Source organism: Cyrtonyx montezumae, unplaced genomic scaffold (assembly GCF_038088225.1).
Source record: "Cyrtonyx montezumae isolate F1298 unplaced genomic scaffold, pur_monq_1.0 scaffold_3, whole genome shotgun sequence".
NCBI lineage: Eukaryota > Metazoa > Chordata > Aves > Galliformes > Odontophoridae > Cyrtonyx > Cyrtonyx montezumae.
In genome coordinates, this window is record NW_027072034.1 from 92,246,438 (window position 1) to 92,268,618 (window position 22,181).

Consider the following 22,181-nt stretch of genomic DNA (forward strand, 5'->3'; position numbering starts at 1 on the left):
CCCTTTTCAACAGGGACCACAGACCTAGATCTTGCCTCTTTATAATAGTCCCACTTTGGACACTACACACAATATCCTATAAAAAACCCCACAACACTTTACTTAGGATTGAATCCATAGTTCTTTGGTCTTCTAACACTTCTGTAAGAACATGACCAGGTTCTTGCAATGCTCTTTTAATGAGTGTAAAGATCCCCACATGCACAGTGACAGAAATAGGCACTGGTGGGCAGATGACCTTCACAACTAAACCAAAAGCATAATTTTGAAATAGCTGTGTTTTTCCTTTCATCATGAGAAGTTTGAAGCGTCTTGGGAATCATTTACAAAGTGGGCCCAACACAGCTGCTACAGAATCCATTATCATACAACACTAAAGGATTCCCTTGTGAACCGTGGTTCCATTAGCATCTAACAAAATATAGCTACGAAGAATACACAGCAACAGGCAGGAACACAATGTCGTCTGCTGAACAAGGTGAAAGAAATAAGCCCCTTTCAGAGACTATACTTGCACAGTGAATAAACCATACTTGCACCTGTTCTAGCTTCCAGACAGCCCAGTTCATCTGAATATAAGATGAAGAAAAGAACCCAAAGTTTTTCTATAAGCCATTAACCAGAAATTCTCCATGCTTCCCAGGAATTTAAAAAAGAATTGTCAGCACATGGAAGTTCAATTGAATTGAACCAGAGTATGCCACTACAGTGATTTCTTCTTGCTTGACCATTTTGATTTTCATTCTATTTCCACATATAGTAGTTGGCTGTTATTTGGATGCTACAAAATGTCTTCAGCTATACTAACCTAAAGGTCCAGGTCAACAAGTTTTTGTTCTTCAATTGTGCTGACAAGTCCCATTTCTTTTCACTGCCAATCTGTAGCTACTCAGCCACAGTGGGGACACTAAAAACTGAGTCACCTTTTTGTTAAAGTCACAGTGACAACCTGTACTGGTTTAGATCAATTAAGATTCTCATAGTGCTCTATGTCATCAGCAGCAGCAGCAATCGGTGATAATGGAAAACTGCAGCCCTCTGCCAAAGAACACAATTCTTTTTAGCCAAAGTAGACTTCAGACTTATGTGGCAAAGCAGTTGTCAACGGGCTGAGGACAAGAGCAATTTCTTCCAAATGGACAGAACTTGACAGGCTGTGGAGAGTTTTCATCAGTAGTTGAGTTCTTTTGCACTGACCTTATCCACTGAAATAATGTTGTTTTATGTATGCTCATGAAAATACAATCAAATAGTTCATCTTAAAATGGTGAATGAAGAGGCAGTGCCTAAAACAAGCTTTCCAAAGGAAATTAACCACTATCAATGTAATATTATGCTGTCTTTTCTTCCCAGCAAAAAAGGGATAGGCACATTTACATAAAATGCTCAACTACATCACGGTTTACTCTAAAAAGTCAACTTGCACTCCTGTTTTTGTTTTCTACTGGCTTCTGTTCAGCAGTAAGTCTTTTTCACTGTATGTGGCTTGTTTTATGTTGTACTCTGTAACTCAGAAATAAAATGTCTGTCAGTTCCCTCTAGAATTTTTACTGGCAACTCACAAAAACAAATGACCGTTGTTGTAGACCATAGGAACTGAATTTCTTTTAGTTTCAACTGAAAGTTTAATGAATCACAATTTTATCTGCTGCTGTCATCAAATCAGAAGTATTTTCAGTCTACCTGTTAGATGACTTTCAGATAGAATATAAATGTGTGACTAAATGTTATGGAAGGTGTATCTGAAAATTAACTTGTTTTACTACATTTTCATCCTCAACTCAAATGTCAGGGAATGTAAACACAGATGATAAGGTAAAGGCTGAGGTTCTCAATGCCTTCTTCAAATCTGTCTTTAATAGACAGAGCAGTTGTCCACAGGGTACTTGCCCTGACCTGGAAGTCCGGGACAGAGCACATAATGCACGCCCTGTGATCCAAGCAGAGACGGTCAGAGATCTACTCCTCCATCTGAACTGCCACAAGTCCATGGGGCCAGATGGGATCCACCCAAGGGTGCTGAGGGAGCTAGCAGAGGTGATTGCCGAGCCACTTTCTGCCATCTATCAGCATTCCTGGTTATCTGGAGAGGTCCCACAAGATTGGAGGCTTGCTGTTGTGACTCCCATCTACAAGAAAGGCCGTAAGGAAGATCCGGGGAACTACAGGCCTGTCAGCCTGACCTCGGTATCAGGGAAAGTTATGGAGCAGATAATCTTGAGGGAAATCACACGACACGTGTGTGGCAACCAGGGGATCAGACCCAGCCAGCACGGGTTCACAAAGGGCAGGTCGTGCTTGTCCAACCTCATCTCCTTCTATGACTGGGTGACCAGGCTGGTAGATGAGGGAAAGGCTGTTGATGTAGTCTACCTGGACTTCAGCAAGGCCTTTGACATGGTCTCCCACAGTATTCTCCTGGGGAAACTGGCAGCCCGTGCTTTGGACAGGTTCACTCTTCTCTGGGTGAAGAACTGGCTGGAGGGCCATGCCCAGTGGGTAGTGGTTAATGGAGTTAAGTCCAGCTGGCGTCCTGTTACCAGTGGTGTCCCCCAAGGGTCGGTACTGGGCCCATCTTGTTTAATATCTTTATTGATGACCAAGACGAGGGGGTTGAGTGTACCCTCAGTAAGTTTGCAGATGACACAAAGTTGGGAGGATGTGTCAAACTGCCTGAGGGTAGGGAGGCCCTTCAGAGGGATTTGGATAGGCTGAACAGCTGGGCTGAGCTCAATGGGATGAGGTTCAATAAGGCCAAGTGCCGGGTCCTGCACTTTGGCCACAATAACGCCATGCAATGCTATAGGCTTGGGGCAGAATGGCTTGAAGAATGTAGAGAGGAAAAGGACCTGGGGGTGTTGGTTGATGCTCGGCTCAACATGAGCCGGCAGTGTGCCCAGGTGGCCAAGAAGGCCAACAGCATCCTGGCCTGTATTAGAAATAGTGTAGCCAGCAGGAGCAGGGAGGTGATCATCCCCCTGTACCCAGCTCTGGTACGGCCGCACCTCGAGTACTGTGTTCAGTTTTGGGCTCCTCACTACAAGAAGGACATTGAGGCCCTGGAGCGTGTTCAGAGAAGGGCAACAAAACTGGTGAGGGGTCTGGAGCACAAGTCTTATGAGGAGCGGCTGAGGGAGCTGGGATTGTTTAGTCTGGAGAAGAGGAGGCTCAGAGGAGACCTTATTGCACTCTACCACTTCCTGAAGGGGGGTTGTGGTGAGGAGAGGGTGGGCCTCTTCTCCCTGATAAATAATGATGACAGGACGAGAGGGAATGGCCAGAAGTTGCACTGGGGAAGATATTAGATTTGAGGAAACATTTTTTCTCTGAAAGAGTGGTCATGCACTGGAATGGCCTGCCTAGGGAGGTGGTTGAGGCACCATCCCTAGCACTGTTCAAGAAGCATTTAGATGAGGTGCTAAGGGATTTGATTTAGTAGTTGGGTAGGGATAGTGATAGGAGGATGGTTGGACTAGATGATCTTGTAGGTCCTTTCCAACTTAATGAGCCTATGAACCTATGAAATTACTCAAACTTAAGTATTAATGACTATATATGGATATGCATGTTAGCCACAGGTTCTCCTTTCACTAATGCTGAATATTCTCATTGCTGAAACAAAGCCAGCTGGGTTTTACTCATACTTGTAAAATTATGTGTGTGCATACACCACATATCTTTTTTCTTTTTTTCCCAAGTACGACTCCACTTTTACTAACAGAAAAACATGATTAGGGTTAACATAATATAGACACCTACAGAAGATCAATTCCAAATAAGTTCTGTAACAAAATCAATGTAATGAAAAATGACTAAAGGAACATCATAACTGGAATATCAAGACTGGTAAGCAACCCCAAAATAACAAAATATTATATCTTTAAAACTGCATTTCACTTCTCATCTTCAAATTTTACCACTAGCTAAGTTACCACATTGCAGTGCTTTGAATGCATTGACCATTCCTAAATTTGCAATAAATATTTTTAAGGGGAGTCATTACGTTTTTAAAAGGAAGATGCATGCCTGTGTACTACTCCCTAATGAGTGTAAATACCCAGGAAGACACAAAAAAAAGAGAGAACCATTTTCAGAGAGTGCCACTGTTAAGGCAAACTGAAATGTCTTAAATAATGAACACCTATTTTTGTATGATTAGGATCAACAATACTTTGATCAGAATGGGTTAGCTTCCTTCCTTCTGTTTGTGTTAAGCAACTAGTACCTGTGAATGGTCAGAAGCGGAGCTGGAAGGAGCAGTATGAGATGAGAAATAGATAGAAGATAAGGATGAAAAGATGGACCTTTATCTGACACTAGCATCTGTCAGATATGAGGAAAATGATGGCTAAGGGAGCAGAATAAAAGACGTTTCAAATAACGTAACACCAAAATATGAATTCAAATTGAAAAAAGCTGAAGTAACGCAAACATATCAGCAGAACTTCAGATAGCATTTTTATAAGTAATGAACTTCCTGCTATTCTATGCACATTACAAAGTTGTTCAAGAACTCAAAGGATGCAATTTTACAGTAATGACAGGTTTACATCAGAATTTATTTTAAGGTAAGAGCAGACCCATTTCCTCTTTCAGTGTGCTTCCATATGCAACAAATAAAAAGACTTATTAAATAAGATTTCTCATATCAAAAGTTAATAAAGGGCTCTTAAGATCTAACATGGCAGTTTACCTCTTCCTGATGAACTGCATACTGTAAGAAAATGATTTTTTCTTACCACCATAAGAATCGTATCACTTTTACCACAATTACATCTTTCTTTAGAAGATTCTGTAGGTATGGATTGGAGGCAGAACTCAGGTAACAAAATCTTCAAAATAACTGTATTTACTTTGCTTTATGAAGAAAATATAACAATATCATAGCCAACGAGCTTGGATATCTCCAAAACAGACAAAGCTCATATGAAAATATGCATCTACACTGAGGTTTAGGAGGAAATTTGAGATGTACTTATATTAAAGGAAACTGGCTGAAGCTTTTGCAGCCATCTTTACACAAGCAGATATGAGCAACACAGCCTGAAACCACAAAAACAGGCACTAGAAAAAAGAACTTAAAAAATAAAAAAGTTTCTAGAGATAACTCCCTAAAGAAACCCATGTTGGAGAGCTAAAGTATGATTTCTCTTGCAGTAGTCAACATCCTCTTAGCAGGTGATTGATTGTATTCAATTTTCAGCAATTCTTTTAACATCTAGCTCAAGAGATGCCTATATACCTTCTTTTAAGAAATATTCCTTGGAAAGAGACAAAATACATTCACACTGGATCACAAAGTTACAATGTGGGCAATTCTAAAATTTTAAGCAAGTAGGCTTTCCAATCAGTAAGTGCACTGTTCTGTTTCACAAGCACCACATAATGGATTTGTTCCAGGCAGAGCTGGGTGCTAAGAGGGAGATGGGAATTAGCCAAATCTCTTCAGACAAATGCAATGGAGCTGGACACCTACACACTACTGAGGCCTTGGTTTATGGTGTCTGGAAGTATCAGAACGTTCTAGGGAGCGAATAAAAGCTGAGTTGGATGCAGATAGCTCAGTATACAGCAGACAAGGAATGTTAAGAGGCAGAAGAGAAGCAGGGAAGCAATAACTTCAAGCAGCACAGAACCGTTTGCAATAATTTCATGCCAAAACAATAAACGCAGTAGCCAGAAACTGTCCTCCAAAAGCTGACAAAGCAAACTTTGCCACAGCAGACTAGTCTCTGCTCTAAGTGCTACTACATTTCCACATACCTGCAAATTGTATGCTATGGATCAGCGATGAAAGCTGATATTAAGATGTGTCACTATGTTTAGTAAGCCGTTAAAACCAATTAAGTGAAGTTTTAAATTCTAACTAGAAGTTTATAGTTCAGCCATAAAATGCTGGCTTGTACCAGAAGGTGTAATAAGTTTGACACTGCAGTAAAAGCTCCCATGGTATTTTATTTTCTCTTCACTCAAGATTGTAAAGTACAATTCTACCCTTTGAAGGCCCCAAATTTATCCTCTTTTTCTAACAGCTAGAATGAAAAATTAGTCACAGAAAGATTCCAAAAGTTGCTGCAGGATTGTGCTTTCCAGCAAAGGAAAAGTCACTCAGGATCAAAACTCCTTACTACGTTTTCTCAGGGCTGCTCTTTTGCTTGGGGAAGGATAATGGGATCCTGTTCCCTCTGCATCCCAGCAGGGCCCCTTTTCAGAATGGGAACAGGGAAGTACTGCTCTACTGCTCAATGCACTTTCAGACACACTGCCAAGATTCCCACTGCAGAAAATGTGATGAATATAAAAACACTGCACATAAGGCAGTGGTAAGTTGAAAGACACTTCACATTCATTATGCCTCCACCTACCCTTTTATGACATATTTGCAGATAATGTTCTACATCATCTATATATCATCCATCTACATCACATATGAAAACATTTTCACAACTTTCTTTTTTTATGATTAAATGACTTATTAAAAGGGAGCTTTGTCATAGAAAACATAGAATGGTTTGGATTGGAAGAGACCTCAATAACCATCTACTTCAAAGTTCATGACATAAGCAAGAACAATTCATTAGACTGGGTTGCCCAGTGCTCCATCCAGCCTGGCCTTGAATGCCTCTGGGGATGGGGCATCCACAGCTTCTCTGGGCAACCTGATCACAAACTGCCCACTCTACACATGGTAACTAATCTTTTCCCATACATCTAATCTTCACTATCCATTACCCTATCACTACACACCTCGGGGTACTACCTTTAGGTAGTGAAGCCCACTACAAAGACTCCCTGAAGCCTTCTCTTCTCTAGGCTGAAAAACTCCAGCCTGTCAATAGGAAAGGTGGTCCAACTCTATGACCATCCTCATAGCCCTCCTCTGAACCCACATTTCAGTTAAATCAACTGAAAGAAAAAGCAACAAATATTTCATTTATTCAGTATTGGAAAGTTAACATTACTCTAAAATTGGAAAGGCACTTGATTTCCAGATGCATTTATCAGACTCTTATAAGGAACTAATGATTAGCTGACAGAAAACAACTACCCTACTTAACACACCAGCAGGATTACAATGCAGTTCATAAACAGATGGATAAAACAGTCCAGTTAATAGTTGTTTATCTTCAATGTGAACTTATTTCCATCTAACAACTCTGTCTTAGGAAGACTGCTCTTAAATTCCAGAAGAAAAAATATCACGAATATGAGGAACTATGTTGTGTATATTAAAATCTACTCAACATTCTAATAAACTGCATTATTAATACTCTCAATTACTCACATTCTCATTTTGTAGCTTGCTAGCTTTGTTTCCATGCTTAGAATAACTTCCTCTGCAGTCAGACAGCGATGTTGACATGCTTACATTTAACTCTTCACCATTTTTCTTTTACTTCTCTAAAATGTGTCATATTTAATAGATTACAGTTCTTCCATAAAGGATACAAGGATTGTTGTCATCAATGCTGCAGTTGTCTAGAATCAGTGGGATGCCATCCAACTCATAAACCTAAAAAAAAACCCCAAAGCTTAAATTAACAGACTGCTCAACAATATTAATATTTCACGCAAAAAAAAAAAAAAGAAAAAAGAAAAAATGTAAAAGTGATGTTTGCTTCATTAAAAATATTAAACATAAAAATTAAATTGCACAGTAAATAAGATATTATTAGCAGTAAGTATAACAGTAATAAAAACAGACATTAATTCAATATTCCTCTTTCAACTACCACATATTTGGCTGAGGTATTTTTCCATCCAAGTTCTATGTCATATGCTCCTTATTCTGAGCCAGATACGCTACACTTACTGACAGGCAACGCTTGTTTTCTTGAAGAAAAATAAAAAGCTACTGGGTTGGAAAAAAAAAAAGTTGTAAAATACAAATGCACACACAACTGCCAACTAGTGTGGAGCTGATTCTCTTGCTCATCTTCTGTACACAGCCTTTAAAGGCAACGTGTTACCTACGTATACCTAAGCACAAATTCTTTGTATCAAGTGAGAGACACTGACTTGATTTCCTTTGATAAGGCCATCACTGCACTAACAGCAAACAAGCAAAGATGAGATCTATTATTTTTCATTTAATACACTCACAAATCTGAATTCAAAAACCCCACCAAACCTTCATGTTTGTGGATGCATAATAGTAGAGAGTTCTTACAGACTCATACACAAATGCGTACCATCTTACCAACAACTTAGGGGAAACACCTTAACTATTTATGTGTAGCATAGTTATTTTAAGAAAAATATATTCCATAAGAAATTTATCTATTATTTTAAGATATAGCATAGTACCAGACATCATCATATGTATTTGAACACTTAGGAAGTGTTACCTATTTAAATGAAAACTTCTTCTAAATTATCTGCAAAATTTTGACCTTTAAAATATATTCTTACAACATATGAGAATTTATTTTGAAATTAGAAAACTAGGGAAATTTTAATAAGCCTTAATCATGTGATTATTGTTTATGTTTAGACTGATATATTTCTTATATCTTTAGACTTCTTCAAACTGTCTGGACATGGCCCTAGGCAACCTGCTCTAGGCAAACTTTAACAGTGGGTTTGGCCAAGTGGTCCCTCCAGAGGCCACTTTCAACTTCCCATTCAGCAGCTGACACAAATCAGACTTCCTCAAGTCTCACATTTTTTCAGTTCCTTAAAATTTAATTTCAAACGAAGAACTGGTGAGCAAAAGAATTTAAGTTGTAGATTGATTATGGGATTCTTTCTCTCCTCTTTTTTTTTTTTTTCTTGTCCAAGATCAAAAGCATCTTTGTCTATCTCATAACAGCAAATAAAAGTTTACACTACAGGATGGATCAGCTTTCTCAAATATTGAGTGAAATTGGATAGGGGGGAAATTTACATGCAAAATTCAAAACATTACCAATCAGAAAAACTGGCTTAGAGACAAATCTGAGCAAATTTATCTTGTAAACTCTTCTTTAGATGATCTGATGTTCAAACATGAGAAAGTAACAGAAGCACAGACAGACATATAGGCAGACAAGGCTTACAAGGAAAAAAAAAAAAAATGAAGAACAGTGCTTGATCTCGACCTAACTGGAACATTTGTGTTATCATATAACTATACTTCTATGAAATACAGTCAATAAAATGTCTTCAAATATTAATTCTTTCCACAACATTTGTGTGTGCTTTCCAAAGGTTATGTATCATGTAGGATGTCATCCTTCAAAGCTTGAACAAATGGTGACCTTTCAATAACAAAGAAGTTGTGCATGCTTGGAAAATGTTAGTTCTTTGATTTTTACACTGTAGCCAAACTTGGATATGACTACAACATCACCTTGTATTTTCCACCAGTGAACTGTTGAACAGTACAAATTAATCTAGATTAAGTGTTGTCAAATGAAATAAAGGATGCAATTTATTTCACAGCTTGATTCAGATGAGATGTTCAGTTAAACAAAGTAAGCATTTTGGGAAAATAAAATTTTAATTAAAATCCACACTTCAAAAAGTTACTGTGGGAATATAATGAGATTCCTTCAATGCAAGGGGAAACATAAGTGGTACCTAATGTAAAAACAACTTGCTAACAACCAGTTTCACACATACACTAAGAATCTCTTGAATTGCAAATAATTAAAGTGAACCAGGTCCAGCTTCTTTCTTTTTCCTTTTTTTTTTCCTAAGCAGCAGTACTAAAGCTTTTGTTTGTCATCTGTCTCTTACTACACAGTGAAACAAATAAAATAAAATTTGCCATGTACCAAAGACAAATCTATATACTTGTCTGAGGGCCTCATGAGGTCAACTCCAAGAGCCCCAAATCCTGAGAAACCACTGCTGGAGAAGTTTCAGTCCATGTTGGTTGTTCATGACCCACAAGCCAATCCACCAAAATTGCATTTTATGGTAACCTAGAATTCATGCAATTGCACTGCAGTAACCTGGGCTGCAAAGTAAGCCAGTTCAGTTTTCCAAATAGCAGAGCCACTTCTGCAAGTGGATTGCCAAAGATCTTCAAAGGAAAGGATCATTGCCCCATCAGGGTACCCCCACTTGCATGTTGAATCTTTCATCATCCTGAAAAAAGGGTTGTTACTGTAATCCTCCACACTAGCAGATTTTGTAAATATTAGGAAAACAAAATAATAGGCCTCAAATTTACAGAGACTTACTGGAACTGCACTGCTCAATATGAAGAGTTCAGTGATTTTTTTTTTCTGAATAATTGTCTAAGAGTTCTTCCACTGAAAAACATGTGTCATATCTCATTTTAAACCAGGTGCAAAAATATCCTGGAAAGAAAATACGTAGTAGTGTGAATCTGGATTAACTTAACTGTACAAAAGTTCATTAAACCTATTCTCCATTTACATTACTGGCAACATAGCTGGCCAATACTATGGAATTGCACTTGACCATAAAAAGGTTATCCTATTATGTAGAATTATGACTTTATATACATATAGAGCATTTATATATATATATATATATATATATATATATATGTGATTAAATCTGAACAGCATTTAAATATTAAAGGAAGGTGCAGCCTATGTGCAGGCTGAAACCTTTAATTATGTAGATTTGAAGAGTTACTTAAAACAAATTTAAACACATACAGCTCTGTGATGGCAATCTCTAGCACTTTGGTCTAGACAGTACTGCAAACTTAGACCTAATAATACTGTGGCACTTTCTGAAGATGTTTTCTAAAAAGCAGAAAAATGAAACACAGCATGCAAAGGCAGGTGTCCTCTGTGAGCTAAGAGAGAAATCTTCCACAATGCAGCTTTATACTAGCTTTCCACTTGTTTTCTGCACTTGCTTTGAAACACGATAAAGACGTGTACCTTGACAGTGAGTGATATGTTACAATTAAAAGAAAAAGCCTTCCCCAGGGACAAAGTATTTTATTTTTCTCTCCATCAGTAATTTAATAAATTATTTCAATTACTTAAAACAGACTAAGTAGAATGATTTTTACCTACATACACATGGATGTTCTGTAAATATTAAACCAGAGCTTACAAAAGTCACCTGACCATGTATTTGCCCACTGCTTGTAAAGTCAAGGAACAATGTTTCATGTTTTATTTGGATGGTTAGCAATATGAGAGCTTTAAGGAAACATATGCTTTTTCTCTTGAAAAACAATGAAAAAAATCAGACCAAAATGAAGATTTTGTGTTATCTTAAAAAAGTCACATATATGAACTAGCATAATTAAGGTGTTTCTGTCTGAGCAAGATTACTTCTGATAATTTCCCAGTATTTTCTTACGAAGTTCACAGAACTAATTATAATTAACATAATTGTTCACAGCAGAAACCAGAGAAGGTATAAATTAACCACAGATTGTTTCTTGAATCCTTCCCTCTAACACTGTTAGAGCCAAGCTCAGGAGTAAGGATGCAAATTCTCTAATGAAGACAGTGTTACAAGACAAGAAATCTGCATGTATCCAGCAAAACACAACAGAATCTCCATATACAGTAACTACACAGACAATAACAGAAAACTTCCAACCAGAATACTCTCATCAAAGAATCACCAGCACTTCAGGCATTAAAAACAGCCTAGGCAAGTAAAATGTAAAACTACTGAATAGGAACATTTATACTTCTAGATAACAACAGCTTCAACATAAATGGTTCTTCCATCAAAACGCAACTGATCCTCAGATGGCAAAATCAGATCTGTTTCTTTCAGCTACAGAAATATTATTTCTTATAGATTTTGTTTTCTGTAACTACAGATAAGCAAAAGGAAATGCTGTCATTTTGCTGAAGTTCTGGCAAACAGAAGTAGACTAATAATAATTTCATTAATCCATGCTAAAACTGTCACTCTTCTTTTTAAAGGTTACTGATCAGCACACTGATAAATAATAAGACAAGTCCGTAACTTAAAAAAGTGTGTGTGGCTGGGGGAATGGATGCAGCAGAACACAATTCTCTAGAATGAAGCTGAAATACAAGAACAAGCGATAAACATTTACGGAGAAACTCCATATACTACATTCTTTACAGATCACCAGTTTCCATCCAGAAAATTGTCTCCAATGAAGTTTAGCTCCAGATTATTAAATTTCAATTCATGTTATGGCACTTAAAGAAAAAAGTTTCTGAGATAACTAAATCAGTAGACTTCACGTGGGCTTGATTCCTTCAGTTTGTTTTTTGAACTGCTCCTAGTTCTGCCACACAGTTAAATGTTTAGAAGCAGGCAAAGAGCAGAACATGATTCAGAGGTACAGGTTTGCTGACTGGTTGCCAAACACCAGTCTTAGCTTGCAGTTCTTCAGGGATTGAGCTGCTACCATCCTATTTTCCACTTTGAGTTCCTCATTTATTTATTCACTCATTCTCATGATGCATAGCAGTAAGAATACAACAGTATTTCTGGTACACATATTTTTTTGTTGAATTTAAACTGGCTATTGGACAAAAAAGCTGCAGGAGGGAAAGGAAGAGAAATGGGAAATAATAATACAGCTGGGATGGGACAATCACAGAAAAGAAACATAGAGACTTTATTTTCCCTTCTTTTTCTTAGTATCCAAGATCACAACAATTATAATCTTTCAACATACATCTCAAACTGAATCAAAATATCAACATCAATCTTACATTAAACAACAGGTGAATGTAGTTAAAGTTTGCACTTCTCTTCTGGGGAAACTACATTTATTCCCCTACTGTTAAGTATGATGCATGGCCTGGTAAACTCTACAGAAGGAAATATAATTTCTGTCCTGATCAGCAATTCTGTGAAGCTTCAGAAGAATTAGAGAATTAGGCAATCAAGGTTAAATCATTGGCAAAAGGCTGTTGCTACTAATTTGTAGTTTACTAGAATGTTCGTTACAGGCAGAATCCTTCAAAGGCCCGCCATAGGTCCATCCTGCACTAATTGAAGACAGATCTAGACAGGCTATTCCCAAAAGGAGCCTTAACAACTCAGTGATGATAAATGCAAAGATCTATGTCTGGAATAGACTAATTTCCGACAAAGACACAGGCTGTGGCCTGTCTGCCTATACAGCAGCTTTGCTGAAAAGGACCTGAGGATCCTGCTGAACGGTAGGCTGAAAGGAATCCAGTGTGCTCTGGCAGAGACAAAGCCTAACAGCACTGTAAGCTGTATCAAAAGAAGAACAGCCAATGGATTGAGAAAAGCAATTATTATTCTTGATACTCATTAAACTGCAACCAGTTTAAGGGGCTGAAGTTACACTACATGAAGAATATTTGAAAGAGCAGTGCTTTTTAATACTGGAAAGTAGAAGGCTTCAATAATCTGACTACACCTTGCCCATGCCTACAAGGGCATTACTGAGCCACTCAGCCACTCTCCTGATTCATGTTTACAATGGATTAAACAAAGAATAACAGAGTAATAAGAATGAAACAGAAGTTTCTGTCTGGATACAAAGAAAGAGTTGTCAGAAAATTATCACAGTATGCAACAAGCAGAAATGGTTCTAGAAAAACATATGGATTCTTGTCCATTGCTGGAATAATTATGCATATTCAACGACCTCTCATGACAGAGATATCTTAAAATAATTTATGTTTCAGATGCCAGACTGCTCATTTAAATGTATTCTTCTAAATGCACATAATAAATCCATATATAAATTATCTGAAAGTAGTAAAATTTTTCAACTATACAAAATATGATAACCAAATATTTTCTACAGTAACAGATAAGAATTCTTTATAAGCCAATATATAAAAAAATATCTGTGCTGCCTGGAAAGAAAAGTGAGATCTAAAACCATGATACATGACAAAAAATTCAAGAGCAAAAGCAACATGGTTGATCTAATGTAAAATTTTGCTAGGGAACATAATTATCTTTAAATAACTTCAAGAAAAAAGTCTAGCCTACTGTCTACATCTACTAGGACAAGAAATAGTGGGCCTAAATTAGAGAACATTCACATTGCACGTTCCAAAAATGTCTATAATGGCAATAGTAAATCAAACACTGCAAAATGCTGGAACATGAGACTCAAAGAATGCAGAAGCAGTCACCGATATTGCAAGTTTCCACAAATGAACTGCCAGATCTTAACCATGAATACGCTAACCAGTCCTGCTCTGGAAATCTGAATCGGTATGATCCACTGAGGCCCTTCTTTTGGCAAGTCTGCAGGACTTCTCCAGTCAGAAAATCATACTGGACTAGGTCATAACAGAGAAAAGCAACCGCTTGAAATGCACACTGAAGATTTGCAAGCAATCTTTAGACAACATTAAAGATACGTTTTAGGCTTATTCCTCCTGAATGTATCTCATAAGAACTACATAATGACTATGTAGTGAGAAATTTATACTTGAGGACCTGCAACTAGACAGGCTGACAAACCCTAAGACCTGCTCACCAACATACGTAATAATAGGAATTGGAAATCTGGACAGAATCTACCACTCAGATTTGAGCAAAAGAGGAGCTTATCAGGAAAACAAATAAATCTACTTGTTAGGTTTTTTCACACCTATGACAGTGTGGAAAATAATATTTTATCCTATTTATGACCTTTTTTTTCCATTGTTTTCTAAACAGTAGAAGTGATAGGAGATAACGGGATATTCTAATTTAAAGGAGAAAAGAACACTAATCCTCTAATCCTAGTACTAGTGAATTCCTAGGTCTACTGCAGGCTACAGGCACTTTGGCTTAGAATAGAGGCAGCTGTGGCTTGTGGCAATCAAGTCTATTATTGGAGTTCACCACATCCTGCAAATCTACTGAAATACTTGTGGACAGAGGCTCCTTTCTCCAGCAGACTTGCCTGGCTGGTCTGAGAACAACTTGTGCTGGTGTGAATTACTTTGATAGCTAAGTCCATTAAGTCCATTTCAGTGAAGGCAGTGAATATTCTTCCCCATACTGTCCTGTAGATATAAACTTAGGTAAGCTTGTCTGACAAAGTTGGCCAACTGATTTTATATCTAAAATACAGAAATAATGGCAATGAAACTTACTGCTCCTGCTACATCAACTTCTGATATATTCTCCTACTATATATATTATATATATATATAATATAATACATAATAAAATATAATAATACTTTCAGTATTATTTATTGGATAGACATAAAATTTTTTCTGCTCTCCCCAGAGAGGTAAACCTTGTATCTCTCTGGAAAAAAAAAAAGAATCTAAAATTTGGATTTCTTCAAGATAGTCAAACTCTCTGAAGAGAACTGGTTTAGAAGATGAGGATTTTGACCTTACTGAGGCACAAGGTAAGACAGCAAGAAGGTACCTTGGACTTCATCAAGACTGTCAAAATGAGCAGAAGTTGATGTGTCCAGCTACTAGAAAAGAGTAGCAAGCCATCTCCGCTGCTGAATATTTTTTTCCACTAGTCTTTCCAAAGCAAAACACAGTAGTTTCCAGCCATTGAGATGATAATATAAACACTTGAAAATTCAGAATAGGTTCCCGCAAAAGACAGTAACACAATTGGTTCATTTATTTTTAAACAATTCAGCTTTCATCATTTGCTTATTTACAGTTCCTGAAACAGAAACCACTTTTCACGAACAAATAGATGCTGCCACAAGGAGCAGTTTCCTAGCATTTTAAGGCTCAGATCTGCTCCTTAATATGAATAAATTAGGGTCCAACAAAGACGGATTTCACTTGAAATACCAAATATTTTCTAGCATGGTCTTTGCCTATCCCAGCAGTAGGAGTAAGAAAAAAACAAATAAAACTGAACATACAATAATGTTAAGCAACATCCAGTATTAAACTCCTGTGACTTATTTGCACAGTTGAATTTTTATAAATTTGCATCAACAACAAAGTATGTGCTTCTCTATTTTTAGTCACTCACTATTTTATACTCAGTCCACTAAAGACAGTAATCAGTCTTAGTTTAATGGTTTTCAAAACACTGTCATAAAAGTAGTTCCCAAATTTTTTCTTTCACTGGAATAAAAATTACAAAGTTAAATGAAGTTAAATGTAAAAATCGACTGTGTGACTAGAACTGGGCTTATAAAAGAATTTCCACTGAAATTTCAAAATTGTGTTTTGTTCCAAGTGAGAGTGATAACTGAAGATTTCCAGCTACTCTAGAGTTATGAAAAAATACTGAGATAAAGGTTGGGCAAATCATTTGATTCATTTCAGCTATTATAATAATTACTGCACTCCAAGTCATTTGGGCATGTCTATAAAACTTCCTCAGAAACCTACAAATTCAGCAAGGAAAATAAATATGAATCAGATATGGTATACTCTAACGACGAGCTTTACTTAGTGTTCTCCTTTTACTTCAGATTGAATCAAGGGTTTTAAAAAAATGCAGTGTCACACATACAAATTAATCTGTGGCAAAGATACCAACACAATACTCAAATGACGAAAATAGCACATGAGAAAAGCTGTAGGATTACTTCAAGACATAACAATTTGTGCTTGTGATTGATACATTTCATGGCAAATTTCTGCAGCTAAATACAGCAGCATGCCATACTGAATTGCACTTCTTGGAGAGCACAGACTTAAGATGAAAAGTAAAGTCTACAGCCACCCAGGTGGTGGCAGTTTCCCATAATTACACACTCCAGAGTTTCCTATTGCAATTCTGATGTGACTTTAGTAGCAATAAAATGCTTTAAGGAACTGTAAAGACTAAGTTATTGAGTATATTTATATCATCTCAAACCTTTCAGCCAAGGAGGGTTAAAGTAAAAAGCAGAAAGCTAGTAGGCTTGAAAACTGGAAACAGCACACAGACATTGTTAATGGCATACGCTATTCTGTTTTCGTGTTCCCTTGTATGCAGGGCTTCCAAGATTTTAGTGATGAGTTAAAGAACAAACCATTAGTATTCTACGGTGTGTGTAAAGAATATGCACTCTATTATGTAGTAAGTATGAAGCTATCTTTTATGATAATTATTTTTAACATTGTTAAATAAAGCAAGTGCTTCAGGAAAGGACTGTGAAACGCCTTTCTAGAACTCTAGGGAAACTGTAAATAGTAGACTGCAGGACTCAAGTGACTACTAAAGCCAGAAGACAGTTTAATGGTGTTTGCTGTTTGTGTTTTAAATCAGACCAGTCAGGGAAGCCTTCAGAAGTCTGCAGACAACCACATAACTCCATTTTTTTTTTTAACAGTACAAGACAGAATACTTCTAAGTCAACAATGCTAATCCTGTTCTTCATTTTATATTAAATGCTACTTTTTCCAATAAGCATATGAACAGCAGAATTATGGTCCTTCAGAAAGCAAAAGATCTTGCAATTTCAGTAATTCCCTTAAGGACTAGAAGATGTAGTCTCACATCACTGAAAGGCAATCACAGCATACTGAAGATAGTTTTAAATGAGGTTAATCAAGTCACTATGACTTGGGACAAAGGAGACTTTTTTTTTTATGATACCTTCAAATCAGCATATTCTTCATCCAAAACAGAACAGGTGGTGCCTGATTTCAAACAAAGCAAAGCAAGTATATTTTCTTCAATTTTTCAAAAGTAACTATTGGCTTCATTATTTTTTTCTTTTAATCTTAATAAGCCATTAAAAATATCAATCCTAGCCTTAGCACTTCCCTCTAAAGACCTTTAATTTTTTCCTGTGAGTAACTTTATAATCAAATTCAGTAAAATTATTATTCTTATTCAGTGCTTAGTACACAAATCCCATCAACTTCCACTGGAATACTCAAGAAAAGTAGAAGACTGAAATGTTTGATAAACTGAATGATGAGGACTAGGTTATCTTTTAAGGATGATCCAACATACTGCTCCCTTCAATCCTCTTTCACAAGCAGCTATCAGTTTCTTCCCCCACATGACCTAGATGAGCAACTGAAACATATCACACTTGCTCCATATGCAGCAATAGCAGACTGACTGACAAGTGTTGGGAGTTCGCATACTTACTTTTTAATCCCTTTTTCTGCTATTGTGCTTCAGTAGAAAGTACTTTATGCAAAGTAAAACTGCTGGTAAGCAGTATCAAAAAATAAGAAATATATTATTGTAAACTAAATGACTACTAATGGAGTGACCTCTTCACTGTAGTGTCACACTGTTTACGAGGCAGTCAACTTATTTCTTCTTGACTGAAATAATGCCACAAACTATTTCAACATTTTTACTGGAATAACTACAGAAATACATTTTATGGATAAAAATATCCTTGTGTTCAAAAACATTGCCTGAAGAAGACTGAAGAAGATATTCTGAAACAGAATATTAGAGTCTAAATGATTTCTTGCACACTGAAATCAAGCATTAAAAGAAAACCTTCTCTGAATTATTTAAGAGATTTCATGGCTTTAATACAAGGGAAGCTGTGACACTAAGGAAATACTTTTATGTGGAAAAAGTGTTAAAACACACTGAGAGGCTTTATTTGAGTTAACAATCAGTAACACGATATGTACATTCTTCTCATGGCATGGTGCACTGTGAAAATACAGTAACATTGAATAAATACTTTATAAATTTGATTTTTAGCATTTTATTTCTCGCGTATTACGTAAGATAGCCATTTAATGAAAAGGGAAATATTCATAAAATTGTTTTGAATTACCAATCTATTATGAAGTGACTAACAGCCACATGAGAAACAGAAAATATCAATGTATTAGAAGATGACAAGTAAGACTTCTCCATCATTTACAGAGAAAAACATTAATCCCTAGTTTGTAAAACAGTAATAGTTTCGTTGAAGTGTTATTCTTTACCAGCTTGACTAACAAAATGGGGTAAACCCCTGTTTATGCTTACCATTCAGCCATTTATTTTTCCTTACATTTTCGAGCAAAAGAGTTTTGCTCTGGTTTGAGGTCTTTCTTTGTAGCTTTTTTACAAACAGATCCTCAACTCGAGGACTTTTCTTACAATGATGTCACATTTTTAACTGAAAAACAAATCTGAATGTTGATCCTTTAGTTCATTGTTCTTGCTTTTGCTAATGTAAGTGCTTTTGCTAATGTAACGGCATTTTTAAACTGCAAGTTTTCCCATTGACAGTCATGACATTGTGTGATACTGGCTGCACTATGTTTTTGTAATTTCCCTTACAGTTTTGGAAAGTCCCAAATTACGTATGGCCAACCACAAAAGGATTCAGAAAGTAAACCAAACTTCACTCTGCGTAATAGTATTTGGCTTGTTCCAGTAGTTCTGTTACCTGCAACCCTTCTATAAGCAACATAGCAGAGCAAAATCCTTACACGCCCCAACACACCCTGCAACAGTTGAGGAAAACAGTTAACAAATGACCCAGTCCACTTGCTTTTTAATCCAGTTCCACTGCATACTAAAAAGCCACTGCAAACTCCAAATAAATAACCCTCAGAGCACTGTCTCACAGACAAATGCAATACTTTACAAATCTCCCATAGATTGATAGTAATCTGTGTTCTGAGAGCTATTTTAAAGAAAAATAAGCTACTGAAAAGGTTAGAAATTACAAAATGTCACGATTATTAATAAAGGAGCAGGGTACAGCAGCTTCAAATCTATGCTCTGTAATTCAAGGGAACTAAAATTGAACTAGCAAGGAGTTACCAAATGTTTACCAACAAATACCTTCTTGAAGAGAGTGTCCTCATTGATCACTTAAGCCAAGGGGACCCAAGTCTACTTTCACTTGCTATAAACAAAATAAGTTCAAGAATCTTTACAAGACATACAGAGCATAGAGCGGAAGGAAGGGAAAGACTCATCAAGCTCATACTAAGTAACAGTATACTAGTGAAGTCTGAAGGCAGCAACCAACTTGGCTTCTGCTCATTTCAGCAGAGCTTCTAATTATATTAGTAAAAGACAAAGAGCGGAGGGTAGCAGCTCCAGCACTGGCTTGTGATTGCCCTTTCTGTCATTGTACTGTTAAGACAGTCTCCTGGCAGCTGTTTACTCAAAACAACTAGCATTCCTTGACACTGTTTGGGATTGATTGGGTATACAGCACTAGCTTTGGACTCCTCTCCAGAAGATGCAAAGAAAGGTAATTCTGTGATTTAATTTTGGTGGGGAAAGATGACAGTGAAGATGCCCCATACTGAGACGAACCATGTGAATGTGAGCCATGCAGCATTCTGCTACCTGTCCTCAACATTAGAAATGATCCCTAATGTATTTTATTTATTCTAGCCAATTGGAACCAGCCCAGTCCTCACATGACATTAACTTCGTTTCTCTGTTCTGCTTTCCACAAGTCAAGATCGTCAGCAATTATTCTCTACATTTACCTAAAATTCTAAGAAAATGCATTTTCCATTCAGCAAGCATAACCTTTGCACAGGATCAGACTCTTATTAAGACAAATTTATCCACTTTGTTGAGATTAAGATCAACGTTACACTGAGAAAATACAAGAATTCTGACGTTGTGATTTATATGTCTATAAAAATCATATATTTAACATGTATGATATACAACAACTCAGGTATGCATGCTCTAGCCCTAAATTTCATGCTGAAAGCTCGCTAATGCCTCAGGCTTTTGAACAAGATGATGCATGAAGCTGTACACAAGTAGACTGCATATTAGTTTCTTAATTTATCTCTAACTTACGTCTATCAAAGGCTTTCATTTATTTATTTATTTATTGTATTGCTGTCTATATATATATTGCACTCTGGTAATAACAACTGCAGATAGAATGAAAGTACAATTCCCAGCTTCTGGATGAATTCATCTATGCTGAACAGAATTCTAATTTTTTACATATAAATTTGCAAAGGAATTATTTTAATACGTCTGTAATAAATGCATCCTTTCAAATAGTAAATTTACATTAAAATATTATGTAAGGGGTTATATATACAAAACCACAGCACTAAAACCAAATGTTTAAAACAATTTAAGTATTCTCTGTAATTTTAATTAGTTTCTTATTTCCTTTCTTCTCTTGCAATAGATCATTTATTTGATTACAGGTTTGTATGTGTGAAATCAAGACCCCAGATTCTACCTGAAATTCAGAAAAAAGTTCTTATTCCAAGGGACAGATTCACTACTGTACATTAAATGCATAGACAAAAAACATACACAAAGTCATTAAAACTTCCTTACATGGAAACTACATACACACAGGAAGTCTTTCTAATAAAGTCCATAAAAAAAGATCTCATGAATGGATTGAAGAGTCCATCTCAGTACCTGAAATTTGGTTGGTTGTTTTTTCTTGTTTTAAGAAAGAGTATCAACACAAATAAGGAGCGATTGTTTTTAAGATCTAAGTCACTACTCATTTATATTTCTTTTAAGCAAAGAAAACTTCTGTAACTCTGTATTAATAAATACTGCTTTCTTTGAAGTTGATTTTCAAAGGGATAGGTTGACACTTTTATAGAAAAGCCTGCAGGAACAGGTTGACAGTAATAGTGGGTCAGAAGGTGAGAAGAGAAAAAGCATTGAAACAGATACTCCATCAGCTGCCACCAGACTGATCCATCACAGAAGCATTAAAAAATATATTTTTTACTTTATAAATGAAGAATTTTTAAAGTTTTCCGCAGCAGCTACAAATTCAAAAAGCACATTAAAAAAACAAACAAATAAAGAAGTGCATGAAGTGCTGAAGTACTAATGTGAAATGGTGCAATTCAAGACCCAGCATTAAAAGGAGGCACTCCCAACCACCTGATGCATTGCAAGTTCCAGGAGAACTGGCAGTAGTAAAAGCCCCTCCAAACTGTATTACCTTCTCATGACTGGAGTTGCAGGGAGCAGAAACGGCTGAGACAACTGATTATGCCGCACTGGAAATACCTTTGCAGTGACATCTAAGTCCAAGGGAATTTAAGTTAGTTCAAGGGAACTTACAAGTTTTATTATTAATTTACTGAATTGAAGTAGGCAAAACAATACATTTATTTACTGCTATTTTTTGCTACAATGCTTAACCATTGCCTGACATAAATCCAGCAATATCTCTGAAGCAAAATAGAAAACCTTAACTTTTTCATACTAAATGATGAAAGGTTTTTAGAAAAGCTGGAAGTCTTACAGAAAAGTCCAGTCCCTGGACAGCTCCATGGATGGCACTCCTCCTTAAAAGCCATTTGAAGGTAAATGTTGCTATTTACCCCCCACTACAACTAAACAAGATGTTACCAATTTCAGTATTAGTACATTGAGCTCCGTAATTGCTTTAGAACAGTAATTTCTAGGCCAAAATCTGAATCTCT

General features: G+C 36.6%; 1 protein-coding gene across 3 annotated transcripts in view; it reads right to left on the bottom strand.

Moving 5' to 3' along the window:
- Positions 1–22,181, bottom strand: part of ATXN10 (ataxin 10) — a 106,358-nt gene that overhangs the window by 12,064 nt on the left and 72,113 nt on the right. For all 3 annotated transcript variants that reach the window (XM_065742392.1, XM_065742391.1, XM_065742390.1), the window contains one exon: positions 7,450–7,513. In XM_065742392.1, the coding sequence (XP_065598464.1) occupies positions 7,450–7,513 (64 nt within the window). The remainder of the gene's footprint in view (positions 1–7,449; positions 7,514–22,181) is intronic.